The sequence below is a fragment of the Gadus macrocephalus genome, chromosome 1 (genome assembly GCF_031168955.1).
Source record: "Gadus macrocephalus chromosome 1, ASM3116895v1".
NCBI classification, from domain to species: domain Eukaryota; kingdom Metazoa; phylum Chordata; class Actinopteri; order Gadiformes; family Gadidae; genus Gadus; species Gadus macrocephalus.
Window position 1 is genome coordinate 17063558 of NC_082382.1, and position 15634 is coordinate 17079191.

Consider the following 15634-nt stretch of genomic DNA (forward strand, 5'->3'; position numbering starts at 1 on the left):
AACCCCCCAAATTAATGCTACAAATTTTAATTTTCTATTTGGTGGAAATACCGACTGCTCGGTTAAGTGTAAAGATAGGAATATCCCTCACTATATTCTTTTATATTTGGAGATAGAGATTTGACCACAGCATGAATGACAATATCATGTTTTGGTCTTTACGTTAACAATTTGTACAATAGACTAAATCAATCATAGACTGCCACTTCACGTTGAAGTAGTTTCGACAACCATATAGTCAGACAACGTAAATAAGTAATTATTTTATTCATAGATTATTCGTGTAACAGAAGTCCAAATATATCTTTATTGCACTTTTTTAATACATACATTCTTACAAATGAATGAATGACAAATATAAGACGCATAATTAATTGATTAGACGCATAAAGAAATGCGAATTACACCATTAACTAAATATTTACTGCACCGGTCTTCGACTCAACCAATCTTGACAACCCTTTGACAGCAGCTGGTCAAATCGTTCGCTCCGACTCCAGCCAATCGGAAGAGTCCATACGTGGGTCACGTGAAATCCTGACAAATCCGAGCGTCGTTATCCTGCCAAGATGCATGTCCCATGGACGCAATTTGAGGGAACCGTATAGTCCATCACTTTGGCAAAGGAGTAACTCAACGCGAATAACCGGCCTGAACATCGCATACACATTTCTTTTGTGCGTTTTTTGGGCATCCGTCTGCTCGGACTAATGCGGCGTTTCATCTGCTTCACATCCGAAAGGAGAGGTTTCACCTGCCAGCTTTGAGTCGTCTGTGTGACCCGTGCACACAAAGCCCGCGATAGCTCCGCTGTCAGGACTACTGTGTGTGTGTGTGTGTGTGTGTGTGTGTTTGTGTGAGTGTGTGTGTTAGAGAGTGTGTTTGATAGTGTGTGTTTGTGTTTACCTTTGTGGTTGTGCGTATGTGTGCGTGTGCGCGCGTGTGTTAGCGCGTGTGTGTGTGCGCGTGTGTGTGTTGTCAGCAGTAGCGAAGCAGCAGCGACCATCAATTTCTGCGCAACATTAGGATAAAGCGCACTGTCGTATTTTGTGTGTGAAATCTTGCCATTGGCACACATTGAACAATGGGACTTTCGGGCTACTGCGTGTTGTTTTTATTTTTCACTTTCGCAGTGGCTCTAGATGTTCACCTAGAGCGCCGAAACTTACGGCATCATGTTTTTGTGAGAAACTCTGACATGGATAAAGGATTCCGGGTTTCAAAAAGGTCTCTTCCTGCATGGCTTGCACCGACCAACCAGCACACGATAAACAGACGGAGCGCCGACCAAGGAGACACCTGTGAAGCGCTACAAGGATATGAAACCAAGTTGGCTGCCAACACCCACAGTGTAAGTTATCGTCGCTGGTCTAGTAATTCCTCACCTGTGGGATCATTTTAGCGGCAGTGTGTTACGCAGGTGCTGAGTAGCAGAAGACAGCAATACAGAAGAGACCCTAGCTTCGTGTAGTTCTCATTAAAACTATAAATTATGCTATAATTTAAGTTCCTTCAACGAAAATTATACCTTTTTCCTGTATCTTTTTAAATTAGTAATAGTAGCCAAGTTATTCTCGTCCTAATGTTATTATCTAATGGTGAGTGCAGCAAAGTTATGACATAATCATATTTATAAACCTTAAACACAGAGTTTAGTTGAAACCTTGTGACAGGCAGTGTGGAAGTTACGTTGTAATTGCAAGCTGTGCCTTTGCACGAAAGCTTCAAAGGGAAAATGTCTGGCCACTTCAGGGCTGTGTGTCATCTCTGTGGGTTCAACCGTGTACACATGACCCACAAAAGAGAAGAACGCCAAACTGGATCAACGTGTTCCGCCACCTTTGGGAATACACGGCAGAAGAAAAATAACAACAGTCAAACAGTTCCACCAGCCGGACACGGTAGCCCGGCCTTCATACTCTACCCCACCAGGCAGACTTCACTGTGCCTGGGGAGGAACTAACCCTGGTCAGGGTCTCAGGGTGTGGCTGCCGCTGGGCCTTGATGCCCAAGATGGTTAGATCCACCTTGACCTTTGTCCCCCTGAAGGTCAGAAGTCCTCTCAACTTTCTGCTCCTCTCTGAGGCTGCCCCCCACCCACCCCTTACCTCCCCCTGCTGGGAACCCCCCCAGAGAGCAGTTTCCTAAGGCCACAGCGGAAACTTAAGGCTTTACGGATGCACAGTGACATAGTGAAAGTGGAGAACCATTGGATAAGATTAAGGATTCCCTAAGGAAGATTAAGGGTGTGTTGTACAGGCAGCCATTGGCCTATCTAGTTATCTATTGGTGACTTCCAGGCCCATGGTGATCTCTGAATAGTTGTGTGCGGGCCGTACTGCCCTATTGCCTCTACTTGGTGTGGCTCTCTGTGGGGGCTGTTACTAAGGGCCCCATCACTCAACCCCAGCATGGCTAAAGGAATGAGTAAATGGTTAAAATATAATATCCAAAAACAAAATATTGACCTGCGTTACTAGGTTACAAAGAAAAATATAAAACTTTGGATGACTTACCATTAAGTTTTTGATTCTACCCTAAGCTTGTAGCCTATATGTATACGGATTTATTGTATGTGATGATCTTATGGGTTCCAAAACAAATTCAGAGCTGTGTTAGTGCTTCCATGCTAATGTTCTTTGTTCATTTGACTAATTTGAATGTTGTGTTTTCTTTCTTTTCTTAATCAGCACATCTTCAACGACCTGAGCGGATCTGTTTCACTGGCCTGGGTTGGAGATGGCACAGGGGTAAGTGTTTTGTACACTGGTTTCATTATCCCACCCTCTACTTAATAGGCCCCCAGCCAAACCCCCCGATACCCCCCCTCCCCCACCTGGATAGTTCCAATGGGACAAGTGTATTATGCATTTCATAATAACCATAAGAAAAATAATCATTAGAAATAACCGATATAACTCAAGAATGAAGCAATACAACGCTTAATAACAGGGCAATAACTGCCCCTGGTTTAATAGTGTCTGTGTTTACCTAAGACTGGCAGAACGAGTCCAGTGGAATATACTTGTGATCTGTGTTGTAATGGCACCAACTGACAATAACAATGAGCCAGTGTCTTGAAATAAATGTGATACTATGCTTTCTTGGCAGGTCATTCTAGCGCTGACCACCTTTCAATTACCGTTTCTCATGATCAAATTTGGGCAGTCAAAACTCTATCGGAGGTAAGTACCCATGTCTTTCGTTAATAAATAAAAATATTTTCATTTTGGTATCTTACAGTAAAGTCTCACTCTTCATTGTGTTTTCCAGTAATGACTACGGGAAAACTTTCCTGGATGTGACAGAACTAATTAACAACACGTTCATCCGAACAGAGTTTGGAATTGCCATTGGCCCTGAGAACTCGGGGAAAGTGAGTCTTGGAAACATGCAGGATGAGATTGACTCTGCGGATGCGGAATCCGATGATACTGAATATCCGATTGTATATCAGGGTTATAATGGTGTTTTGCCACATTCAATAACATTGTAATAGATAATCTGCCTATTAACAAACAATTATCTGTCCCATTTGTCTTATAATATTTGCATACTTATCATTATTTCTGTGTCTCAAAGGTCATCATGACTGGAGATGTGTCCGGAGAACAGGGATATCGTATCTTTGCCTCTGACGACTTCGGGAACAGTTTCACCCAGCATGACCTCCCCTTCATCCCCGTGATGCAGATAACCTACAACCCTCGCGATGCCAACGTACTGCTGGTTACCAGCAACCATGTAGGTGGATTTGTTTGTCTTAGTGTGTCTCGGTGCTTGACCACCATTTATGGTTTCTGTCATGGCCATATAAGGAGAGCTGATTACGGGAAGGCCTTTACTTCCTTGTAACTGCCTTTCATTATTGGAATTGAATAATTGCTGACTTGTTGTACTGTAACAAGGTCTATGTCATCCAGGATTGCATCTACAGTTCCACAAGTTGCCCCAGTAAAAGGCTGTGAATTTGTATTCTCAGAATCAGTTGTGGTTGTCCAAAGACTTTGGCGTGAACTGGGTGAAGATCCATGACATGGTGTGCATGGTGAAATGGTAAGAGTCGCTGAAAAAGCCCTTTTGTCTTTCCTTCTTGCTGTACCAAATAATTGGGACCAATGGTGCCTTGACACCAAACAAAGCTCAGAGCAATACTGAATTTGAGGTGGAGTGGGCGAAACCAAACCTTTAAATAGTTTATCTGGAATGGTCCCAGTCCAGGTATGTGAGCAATGAGACACAGATATGTTTTAGTATTGTAGCGATCGCTTTCGTAGATATTTCTTGACATAGTTCCTCTTTGATACACACCAGATGGAGCCCATGAATAGAAGGCCTTCTGTAACATGACATGAGTTCGGATAACGTGCATCTAAGTAAAGTAGCAGCCTATGTTGCGCTACTTGAGGCCAGGATGTTGTAGCTCCCCTGGAACGCTCGCTGACAAGCGTCAAGGTTTTAATGTATCTTTCTCCTGCATTTCACATTTCCACAACCAAGTTTCTATTTCAATATAAGCCAAGGCAGCATAATTAAACGTCAGTGAAAACCATGACGATGCGGTCTGTGGAGGGCATGGATGACAACACAGCAAGTAACCTGGTTTGTTTGTCTCAGTGTTTCCTGCTGTGCACCGCTGACTGACTATGACAGCTGTAAGCGCTTGTATTCACGGCTGCAGCACCAAGGAGGCTGCCCGCTCTCGGTTCTCGCAGACCTTTATATCGTTCCCACAAGGCTTGAGTATCCCCGATACGACCAGTCGAGGGGAAAGTAGGTCGAGTTCAACCAAAGGAGGTTTCTAATGATGTGAAACATAACAATACAGGCAACGTGACGGAGTACGCAAAGTGGCTTTATGATAAACCCTGGCATGTGACACATCAAATCAGAGCGCTAGCTATCCTTATAGCCTGTTAGCCTTACCAATTGTTCTTTCAACTGTTAAGTCATCCAACCATTTTAGCCTAAGGGAATTGCGGTGAATTAAGATACACATCAGTGCAAAGCAGGAAAGGGTAAGGCCTTTTGTTCAATGACTTGTAATCAAAGCCTGAACCTTACCTCCCAGTTGGAAGAGTGTGCCAGTAGAGCAAGGATTGCTTATTATGCCTTCCCTGTTTACATGCCACAGTGTTACAAAACCCCATGACACATGCATATATGTAAAATAGGTTAGGCTGCACCTTTGGCAATGCTCACTTGCAAAAGAGAAAAATATAAATTCAAATCTACTTATTATTTTACTGAGATTTAAATGTTTCCTCATGTTGACAGAGATGCTTACTTCATTGTGGAAGCAAAATAATGAAATAGTCAAGCGGGTGAATTTCATCCTTACTGCCCAATTAATCATTGTTCTAGATAAATATATTCACTGAAAGGACAATGGTCATAAATGAAAGCCTATTTGAGTGTTTGGCCGTTGTGACCGTTGTTTTTTTTAGTTAAGGCCTTTAAACAGCCTTATATCTCACTGATTTCAGGGGGCCGGAAAACACCATCTTCTTCACCAGCCACCCCAACGGGTCTTGCAGTAAGTCAGATGTTCACTTCATGCCTTCCAACTTCCAACGTTTGTTTATTTTACATCCAATGGTTATCAAGGGTTTAGAAAACACACCTGCCATATGAGTGCCACATGAGGAAACAATACGTCTACACAGGAAGTATGTCTTCTGAGATTCTCTCATCTCGCAGCTGTTTTGTTGTTTGCATGTCGCTTCGAAAGCATGACTGAATGCAAAATGTAGGAACTGAGTTGTAGTTCTATTTTTGCAACATTATTTATCTTCAGTTTGTATACACATGATGGTTATCGTATGTACACGTGTCTTGTATTTAATTTATCTTAATTATTTCAGTGGACCGAGGGATGTTGGATCTGAAGAGGACGACCGACTATGGAAAGACCATCAAGACCGTGGCAAACAACATTTTCTCCTTTGGACTCGGTGGACGCTTTCTATTTGCGTCTGTAATGACTGGCAAGGTCAGAATGAGATCCAACTATCGACTACAAGATGTTAAGAGACGTGCTTTTCTGCTTGTCGTAGCAGTAGCACAATCCTACAGATAGATTTCCTTCCATTTGGTAGTGGGTTAATGGGACTGTTCTATATAAAATGGCTGTTTGAGGTTAAGCTATGGACAAATGTGATATGTCGTGTGAAGTGTGTCAACCCGGGTTGAAAACCAGGTGACGTGGTTTTACAGGCTGCATTGCTGCGTCACTTGTTTGCCTGAGTTTGCATATATCTGCATGGGCTTTCGTTCTGCCACTGCCTCCTCTCTACCTCCTTTCCCGTAAACAAAAAACACTTTGGATCGATGGTTTACAAAAGTTTTTAAAGACATATCTGACCCAGTTTTAGGCGTCGACCTGTATCCTGTGTGAAAGTGAAACAAACCACGTACCATGTACGGGGAATTATCTAAAAATACTTGTTTCATAACGTCTGGTGTTCTCTAGTGCAGAACTAACATTTGGAGATTGCAAGAGCGTAAAACTTAAACAGTAGTTTAAGTTTTAACTTAAACAGTAGTTCCTGTCTAACTCTATTGGGCGTATGTGTGTTCAGGGCACCTTGAGGATGATTCACGTTTCGGTGGACCAGGGAGAGCTGTGGAACATGGCCCAGCTGCCCCCTGTGGGCCACGAAGAGTTCTACTCCATCTTGGCTGCCAACGATGACATGGTGTTCATGCACGTTGACGAACCAGGGGGTCAGTTACTCTGAGTTTTCTTGGTCACTACGCGATTGTCATGGTTGGTGATCGGTGCGAACAAGCTGTAAAAGCCATGTCCTCTCCCTTTGTGGGAAGGTTAGCCTAAGCCTAAACCTAACCCTAGGCCGACGCAACTGATTTACCTGATGTACAATGTACCTGAATCACTAAACACACATGACCTGTTTAGAATAAATGTTCAAACCCCTTTCATATCACTTTCAAATCAAACATATTTGAACCTACTATCCTGCACCAATAGTCAATGTCAAGGTGGCAAGATGTCATTTCGTCCAATTCAGTTTTTTTGTTGGGCAGATTCAGGATGTGGCACCATCTACGTGTCAGACGACCGGGGAATCGTGTATTCCAAGTCCCTGGAGCGCCACCTCTACACCACCATAGGGGGCGACACCGACTTCACCAACGTCACCTCCCTCCGGGGGGTCTTCATCACCAGCACCCTGGCTGAAGGTGAGCACACACACGCACACAGGCACAGACACACAGGCACACAGAAAGAGAGCCTGGCCACATACTTATACTTGACCTTTTGAGAAACACACACATTAAGAGCATCTCTGTTTCCCACCGGCCCCATTTCAATATTTTATTAGCTTGTCTAGTTATGGTGGATGCCTCCTACCAAAGGATTGAAATCCTCTGTGCTGTGCAATGCAATGCTATACCATGCTAGGCTGTAATAGGAACCATTGTGTTGTTTTCCCCAGATAGCTCAGTGCAGTCTGTGGTGTCCTTTGACCGGGGGGGTGAGTGGGTGCCCCTAATGAAACCAACCAACAGCAGGTGTGATGCTACGGCCAAGGACCCAGAAAAGGTGACTCAGCGAGAATTCTAGGGTTCAATGGTAGACGTCTAAAGATGACAAGAGTACAATTTCTGCAGTCAAGTTCTCAATGAAAGGTGTTGTACTCTTTAATGGGGAACAAGGTATGTGTTTTAAGGAGGAAGCCAAGAGATTAAACAGCCGTGCTGTTTGTGTGTCCACAGTGTAGCCTACACATCCACGCAGCCTACAGTACCTCCAAGCAACTCGGCGTCCCCATGCTGCCTCTGTCTGAGCCCAATGCTGTGGGTCTCATCATAGCGCACGGTAACCACTCACACACACACACACACACACACAAGCATGCACCAACGGACACACACTAACCCTCACTCCCTCAATTCACTCACTCACCCCACCACACACACTCACCCCACCACACACACTCACCCCACCACACACACTCACCCCACCACACACACTCACCCCACCACACACACATCTACTGAGACTGTGTTAGATAAAACAGCAACAAAGCTGTTTTACTGCAAAGACCAAAAGACCTTTCATTTCTGCAACAGTTTTTCTGTTGTGAAGAAATGAAAGGCTTGGTTTTATTAATTGTTTTGAACCAGGCTCTAAGTAACTTAACAATCAAGCCCCTGCAACCCAATGTCAACTCAAAAACAAACTACAGTAGTATGAGTGCTTGGTCACTTCATGTGTGCATAATAATGAACTTCAGTTTGAACAAGGGATAGATGGACTGCAGTATAATTTTGTCAGTGCAAATGCAGTATTTTGAGAAATTCAGAGAAATACCGAGAAATGTCATTAGATCCTTCAGGGTTTGACTGGGTCCTGCAAGAGACGCAACACTCCAGCTTGCTGCGTGTGAGGCTGCAGGCTTCATTATATCCTAAACAAGTTAGGGTATTTTTGGTTGAAACATTAAACCTGCCTGCCCAAACAAGATAACATCGTCAGACATCTGAGAATAACAAAGTGAAAGTAGGATTTACTTTATCATTCTATGTTTAATAGTTCAGGCATTTTTGACCAATATGTTATTTTTTTTAGCATTAATATATCCTCAGTAACATGTTCTCTTCCCCCCAACAGGCAGCGTTGGTGACTCCATCTCCGTGATGAACCCTGACGTGTACATTTCCGATGACGGGGGCTACAGTTGGTTCAAGGCCCTCAATGGGCCCCACCACTACTCCATCCTGGACTCTGGCGGCCTGATTGTGGCCGTGGAACACAGCCCCACCAAGCCCGTCAACCAGATCAAGTACGTCCCGATCGGAGAGGGAGGGGTGTTGTTTGAGCTCGATGGAGTTAGAACACGGCCAAACCGGTCTCTACCGTCGACAGGCGGGGGAGGCGGCAGGGGCTGGGGGGAGGTGCCGAGTTACTGATCATGTGCTGTAATCAGGACTGGCTGTGTGATCGAACAAGATGAAATGGTTTGATGTTTTTGGGGGTTTTAAAGGCTGGTTTGCAAGAAAGATGCGAAAAAGGATAATATTGATCAGCGTTTGTTTGTGCTTCCTCTCCTTGACAGGTTTTCTACGGACGAAGGTCAGTGCTGGGGCGTGTACAACTTCACCAACGAGCCAATCATGTTCACCGGCCTGGCGTCGGAGCCCGGGGCCCGCTCCATGAACGTCAGCCTGTGGGGCTACAGTGACTCGCTCTTCAGCCAGTACTGGGTCTCCTTCACCATCGACTTCAGAGAGCTGCTCACCAGAGATTGTGAGCCACAGAATCATTCAAACACACACACACACACACACACACACACACACACACACACACACACACACACACACACACACACACACACACACACACACACACACACACACACACACACACACACACACAGTCAGTCAAAATGACCAAATGCAAAAATCTATATAAAATCTAATATTTTATTGCTTATAATAAATGACTACTTTATTGACTACTACCCAAGTATTATTTAGGGTTATGATAAGTAAATCATAACCTGAAATGCAATGATACGAGTTAGCTCTATAATGTTCAGGTGGCGATAACGACTACGTGCCGTGGTTGGCGCACTCGGATGACATCAGCGATCGTGACGACGGCTGCATGCTGGGCTACAAGGAGAAGTTCCTGCGTTTAAGAAAGGACTCTGTGTGCTTGAACGGACGTCAATTCAAGGTCAACCCCGAGCCAACGCCTTGCTTGTGCACCCTGGATGACTTCCTCTGGTACGATTTACATATTATCGTGTGTGTGTGTGTGTGTGTGTGTGTGTGTGTGTGTGTGTGTGTGTTAAATATTTGGACTTGTTTCAGAGGACTTTGAACTTCGAATCCTAATCCTTAATATTGCCATCTCTCCTCAGCGACTTTGGTTACTTCCGGAAGGAGAATAGCTCTGAGTGTCTTGAGCAGCCCGACCTCAAAGGTCAGGACCTGGAGTTCTGTCTGCACGGCAAGGAGGAGAAGCTGATGACCAGCGGGTAAGAGGAGGCTTGCTATGCTTCATTTACATTAAATTTACATTGAGCCACCCAAGTGTCCCGCTGGTATCCCTGTGTGGACACAAAGGGAGATTTGACGACTCTTTGTGCTTGAACACATGAGCGGACGATCAGCGAGAGCGCAGAGGCTTCAGTGAGCCGCGGGCTTTGGGTTTCGTTGATGGTGGTTGATAATCCAGCAAACAAAGGAGGAGCGGACCAAAACACGGGCAATGAACAAAGAACCCTTGTTCGCCCCTGAATCAATCCTTGTACTATCTAAATGTCCCCTTGCCCTCCTATGTCCACAGCTATAGAAGGATCCCTGGGGATAAATGTGAGGGGGGGGAAACCCCCGCTCGCGAGGAGATAGACCTGCGCACGCGGTGTGTCAGTGACATGGTCGGGCCTGAACTACAGGTACACCTTCTCCTCCGGCCCTTCTGTAACATATTTAATTTGATTAATTCCTGCCTGAGCCCTTAGCACTCATCTCCTGTTTACAATGTCTCTCGTCTCTTCAGTCAGATGTGCTCAAGTCCTCCAGTTCGGCGGCCATCATCGTCACGGTGACCATCGTCATGTTGCTGAGCATCGCGGCCGGTGCGCTCTTCATCAAGAAGTATGTCTGTGGTGGAAGGTCAGTGTTGCTCTCTTGATCTCTTAATACCACTACTGATGCTCCCATAGCAGGGACCGGGCTTATACAGCAATTGGGGCCTAGAGGGAATTCTGGTGTTGTAGAATACTTCCAACGCAAACATAAATTCACAAACTGATTGTTACCGACCTAAACGATCATGAATGCTACACCATAAGGATATTTCCACATTAGCCAGCCCACACGGTGCTGATTTGAAACCTATACAAAGTTTTTTGCAGTTTGCTACTGCTGGCAGAGTTTGTGTTTGCCATTACACGCTTCCAGATCCCCGCCGAAAGCAACATTATTAGTTGAAACAAATATGAAGCAAGAGAAAGTGTAACCAAGATCTGAGCTCACCTGCCATCAGACTTTACATAATTATCTAAAGTCTGATTTATGAGACTAATGTGATCGCAATCCTTCTATGATTCAATGTACCTCACACTATCGTGTGAGTGCCCTGTGATCTGACCAATGTGTTGTGTTGTGCAGGTTCCTGGTCCACCGCTACTCTGTGCTTCAGCAGCATGCGGAGGCCAACGGCCTCAACGGGGATGAGCCGCTGGAGACTGACCACACCCCCAACGGCAAGATCGAGTTCCACAACGACTCTGATGAGGTTCGTCTCCTTCAAAGTGGCAATCTCAAAGATCTCCAAACATTGTCATTTAAATAAATGTCAGTTATGTCACTGTCTATTGCCGAACGAGGTAGCACAATGGTGGTTTAGCCTATGGCGTACTTCTTATGTATTATGAATTTTAAGAAGCATTTTTTATTTGTAGAATATGTGAGTTATTTCATGAGATTTTTCAATAACATTACTGATCACTATCGATCAACCATGATTACAGTTATATCATAAATCATTTTAAGCAACGGGCATGTTGAAATAGTTTGAACATATTATACCAAATACAAAGGCAGAGACTATTTATTCTAACTAATCTCCCTTTCCCTGTTGATTAGGACCTGCTGGAGTAGCAGACCATGCCTGGAGAGCAGCAGACTTGGGAGTGTGCAGTGGCCTGTTCATCTCTCCAGCCCAGCTACGGTTTCCTTTCATCTTTAATGTGACCTTTTGGCCTCTACCGAAAGCCTAAAGAGTTGGTGTTACTTTGCTGTGAAGCATGAGGTAAACACAGAATGAACCGGGGTTCCCTGGGGTTGGTGCCTCGGTGAAGGGCGATTTGGCAGAAGAGAGGGTAGCGTTGGAAGTGTCACACTGTTGCTATTGATTCCTACTGATTTGATAATTGATTAAGCTTATTAGTGGCGAGGCTTTGTTTTGTTGTTTTGCTTGAGAATGGCTGGACAATACAGTGAATTAATGGCTGCTGTGAACAAGAGCCAGAGCAATAGCGTTGTACTTTCCGAGCGGCAAAGCTACCAGGCGTTGTTGTTTCACCGGAGAATGATTCTAATACTACTGACTTCTGTTGAAGGTGGTGTGATGTGTAACTATCCCTTTTCTCTTCATGCACTTGTATATAAACCTTATTTTTCATCTTTTTCACGTTCCAGGAACACCTGAAATTCATTTTGCTAAATGCTTTTTACGGTTACTGGTTATTATTGTGGCTTAGGTACCATTTCTTCCCGCCGCTAAAGCCTCGATTTTACTTGTGCTTTTGTTTTCCTCACAGTGATCATTGCAGGCAAAAACTAAGTCCCTTTAGTTGGATAGCAATAACATGTTTAAATATATATATCATCCACATTCACGGACATTATTCATAACTGATCTAACTGATGTTTGAATTCAGTGTGGATCAGTGTGTAAACTAGTATGTAAGTGTAATACCGCCTAAAGCACAAACTCCTTTGAACACATTTGTAGTTCCATATTCCTTAAAATAGTCGTACAAATGTAACTGTAAATATTAGTAATGTAACATAATTTGTTACACAAAAATGTATCTTATCACCGCCTAAGCAGTTCTTTGCAAATCAGCCAAATCCTGTTCTACACATGACACACAAAAAAACTACAATAAAACATTGTATGGCGGAAACTTAGAATAAGTAATAAGCACATTTAATATCTTCCGCTATTTTTACATCATGTTACTGTGAAAGTAAATGAAGCAATTGATTTAGACAAATAGAACTAATGAAATAATGAATAATATATGAATAACCATTAGTATAAGCTGACACAACACATGAGCTGAATTTATTCTGTGAAAATATAGGACTAATCAAAAATTCTAAGTGGACCTGTATTTATGAACGACGACCGGGTTCAGAATGCAGTTGTGTGCCACATATTTCATAGCAAGTGCTTGGTGCAGTATATGACTAGATCAACTGGATCAGACTGGCTCATGAATACAACCAGTTACATCTAAACTTAAATAGTAGTTGACGTATTTAGGTAGAAAACGTATCTAAACAAAATAGACGCTCATTGAAGTCCATTGCATGTTTATTGACAAGAAGGAATGTTTGTCTTTATAGGATTAATCAAGAAGCAACCCGAACATGTGTTACCATGAGACGATAATTGTGTCGGTACCAAACTGACATTGTTTTATAGTCTGAATGTTTGAAGGGCCGACTTTAAAAAGCAGGGAAATGTGTAATGTTTTGGCAATAAAATGAATAAAGGTACATACAATACTGTATTTGTATTTAAGTAAACTGAATAAAGCTGTAGTGACATCTACTGTATAAAATAATACATCATTGTGATGGTTACTGTAAATATACTCTGCACAACGATACATCTTTGTACCTGTTTGTTTCTCTCTTCTTAAATGTATATTTGATGCAACTTGCTTTGGGATGAACAATAAATGACCATGGTACTTCTGATCTTTTGGATTTTATTTGCTGTCAATGTTTAAGTTAATACCCCTGTAGAAAACAGAAAAAAAGCACAAAACCTAAATAAATACGCAAAATGTTTATTTGTGAAACTGCCAAATAGAAGGAAGGGACACATTGCAGTTTGCGGTTTGTCATACGACACAATCTGCAAGTCAGCTAAATTGTATGGTGAGATCCCTAGCGCTGGTTCACAGTCAGTTTTACAACAGTTGTGAAGATACAATGCATTATAATCACTTATTACATACATTCAAATTAAACCATGCATGGTATGGTGTACACTGATTCCTTCTTTTAAAGATACAACCCAATAAACTTAATTTATGATATTGCACCAGAAATAATCGATCAGTTTCCAACATAATTTCATAGGAAAAGCAATTAACTTCAATAATTGATTCACCTAAATTCTGTACAAAAAGGCACCCTCTCTGTCAAAGAAGTCCTTACCGACTTTCACCGCAGGGGAGGGCTTGGTCGTGAGCATCAGCCCCTCAAGGTCACTCTCAGTCAACACTTCTCCATCCCACCTCTCCTCCTCCCCGTCGTCTTCCCCCCCTTCCACTGGTGGAGCACCACGGTGGTCTTCCTCTGATACTGAAGGGGCAGGAGTGAGTCTACCGCTCTCCACCACTGTCGTGAGGGACAGTGGTTTGGGCCGAGTGGCCAGAGAAGCATGACCACTACCTGGGGGGGTTCCACAGAGTTCTCCCCCTCCTCTTCCTTCTTGTACTCTGGGTGTCAGCAGCATCCGATTGGCTGAGGGGACTAGAGTGCCGGCGGAACCACTGGCGCCGTCCCCGGCCCCAAACATGGTGGGTGTATTCTGAGCAGGCAACTGCAGCAGGCTACTCTGTGGCGCTCCACCAGCCGGTAGCCGCTCCGGCTGCTGGCCGAGCCTGGCCAGCACCGAGGCGTCTTGCTTGACCTTTCGTGGGGCGGTTGGGTTAAACTTGCTCTTCAGGACCCTGAGGATGTCATCGGGTGGAACGCCGAAGCCCTCGGCCAGACGCTCCACTGTCCACTCCTCCGGCTGCTCCCGCCGCAAGTACCTAGCGAGCCAATGAGAACAGAGGGTACTATTAGACACAGAGGAGTTCATCATACTAATATACACATGGTGGAGTCCAACTGTGTTGGATACAATCATTACTTTACTCATTAAAAGGCAGAGGTTGTTCTCACCGGATCTGCTCGATGGTGTCCCAGCTCAGACTGCGTTCTGGGGCCCCTGAGGGAGTCATCCGCCTCTTGATCTTGGAAAACTTCACAGCCATCTTCCTTTTCCTTTCCTCGCTGGAAACAACATGTGACAAACCATCTCTTGTGAATTTGCTGCCAATAAGCAGGGTTTATATATTGGGGTATGAAACATGGGGGATTGGCTCTACTGCTTACCTGTGTAACGCATCTAGATTGTCCTCTACATCCACCATGGTGCCATCCTCATTTAACGTATTTTGGTCCTGGGCTTGTCTTCTACCAGGGACTCTCTGTGCAAAGTTATGTTTCGTCCATGCTTTGACATCTCTACTGGCAAACCGACAGCTCTTCGAGGAGACGGTGGGCATCAGCGACAGCGCGCATAGCCGGGAGACCAGCGAGACGACTCCGGCGGGCATGACCAACACACCTCTGAAGGTCTCTGATGGTTAATGTTTTAATTAAAGTTTAGACTACAGGGTAAACAAGCCGAATAGAGTTACCATGCAAATACCTTTAAAATATACGAACCTTGACACGCTGACAGATTATGTTTGGTTGACAATGATGTTACTCATGGATGTTTAACATTGAAAACATGTTTAATCATTAGAAGTCGTGGATATCTTTCCTTTACACCAAAAGTTCCGCAAACAATCAGGGTCAAATGTAATGCTTTGGTATTGAATAAAAAACACTGCCATCTGCTGAGAAGGAGGGGATGTGGTTTGCCGTTTCTTCATTTGCATACTGGAAAGCGGAATCAGAACAATATACATAATGTAGCTAAAGCAGCTCAATGTTTTTTTGGGTGGGTTGTAATTCTAGTTTTCTACTCAGATGTAATAAATTTGATTGCTTTATTACCGAGCTATAACCGTTTATGACTGGACTGTAGAGTAGAATGTCTGCCATCTGGTGGCCATTTAGGAGCACTGCT

The 15634-nt window shown here is 43.9% G+C and overlaps 2 protein-coding genes across 3 annotated transcripts; one reads left to right on the forward strand and one right to left on the reverse strand.

Annotated features, from left to right (window-relative positions):
• The first annotated feature begins 326 nt into the window (after nt 1–326).
• sort1b (sortilin 1b) lies at nt 327–13476 on the forward strand. Its single transcript, XM_060050270.1, has 20 exons — nt 327–1351; nt 2691–2750; nt 3112–3185; nt 3274–3376; nt 3583–3744; nt 3983–4056; nt 5487–5536; nt 5865–5992; nt 6582–6726; nt 7048–7203; nt 7461–7567; nt 7741–7843; nt 8639–8810; nt 9084–9274; nt 9570–9759; nt 9897–10013; nt 10325–10433; nt 10538–10653; nt 11152–11278; nt 11629–13476. The coding sequence occupies exons 1-20, from the start codon at nt 1085–1087 to the stop codon at nt 11641–11643; spliced, it is 2466 nt and encodes an 821-aa protein (XP_059906253.1). The 5' UTR covers nt 327–1084; the 3' UTR covers nt 11644–13476.
• Nucleotides 13471–15401, reverse strand: ngrn (neugrin, neurite outgrowth associated). 2 transcript variants are annotated; one of them, XM_060050500.1, is made up of 4 exons: nt 15226–15401; nt 14890–15136; nt 14677–14787; nt 13471–14543 (listed from the first exon to the last, which is right to left on the reverse strand). In XM_060050500.1, the coding sequence occupies exons 2-4, from the start codon at nt 15111–15113 to the stop codon at nt 13895–13897; spliced, it is 984 nt and encodes a 327-aa protein (XP_059906483.1). In that variant the 5' UTR covers nt 15114–15136; nt 15226–15401; the 3' UTR covers nt 13471–13894. The 2 variants fall into 2 exon arrangements, with proteins under 2 accessions (XP_059906483.1, XP_059906491.1); XM_060050508.1 differs by having other exon boundaries at nt 14890–15041; nt 15226–15389.
• Nucleotides 15402–15634: the final 233 nt, after the last annotated feature.

Bases quoted from the DNA above. Each gene is read 5' to 3' on its own strand.
- ngrn (XM_060050500.1), bottom strand. From the start codon at position 15,113: ATGCCCGCCGGAGTCGTCTCGCTGGTCTCCCGGCTATGCGCGCTGTCG. The intron at 14,788-14,889 runs GTAAGCAGTAGA...TGTTGTTTCCAG, and splicing joins AATCTAGATGCGTTACACAG to CGAGGAAAGGAAAAGGAAGA. The intron at 14,544-14,676 runs GTGAGAACAACC...TTGGCTCGCTAG, and splicing joins GACACCATCGAGCAGATCCG to GTACTTGCGGCGGGAGCAGC.
- sort1b (XM_060050270.1), top strand. From the start codon at position 1,085: ATGGGACTTTCGGGCTACTGCGTGTTGTTTTTATTTTTCACTTTCGCA. The intron at 3,745-3,982 runs GTAGGTGGATTT...TTGTATTCTCAG, and splicing joins TGCTGGTTACCAGCAACCAT to AATCAGTTGTGGTTGTCCAA. The intron at 7,568-7,740 runs GTGACTCAGCGA...GTGTGTCCACAG, and splicing joins CGGCCAAGGACCCAGAAAAG to TGTAGCCTACACATCCACGC.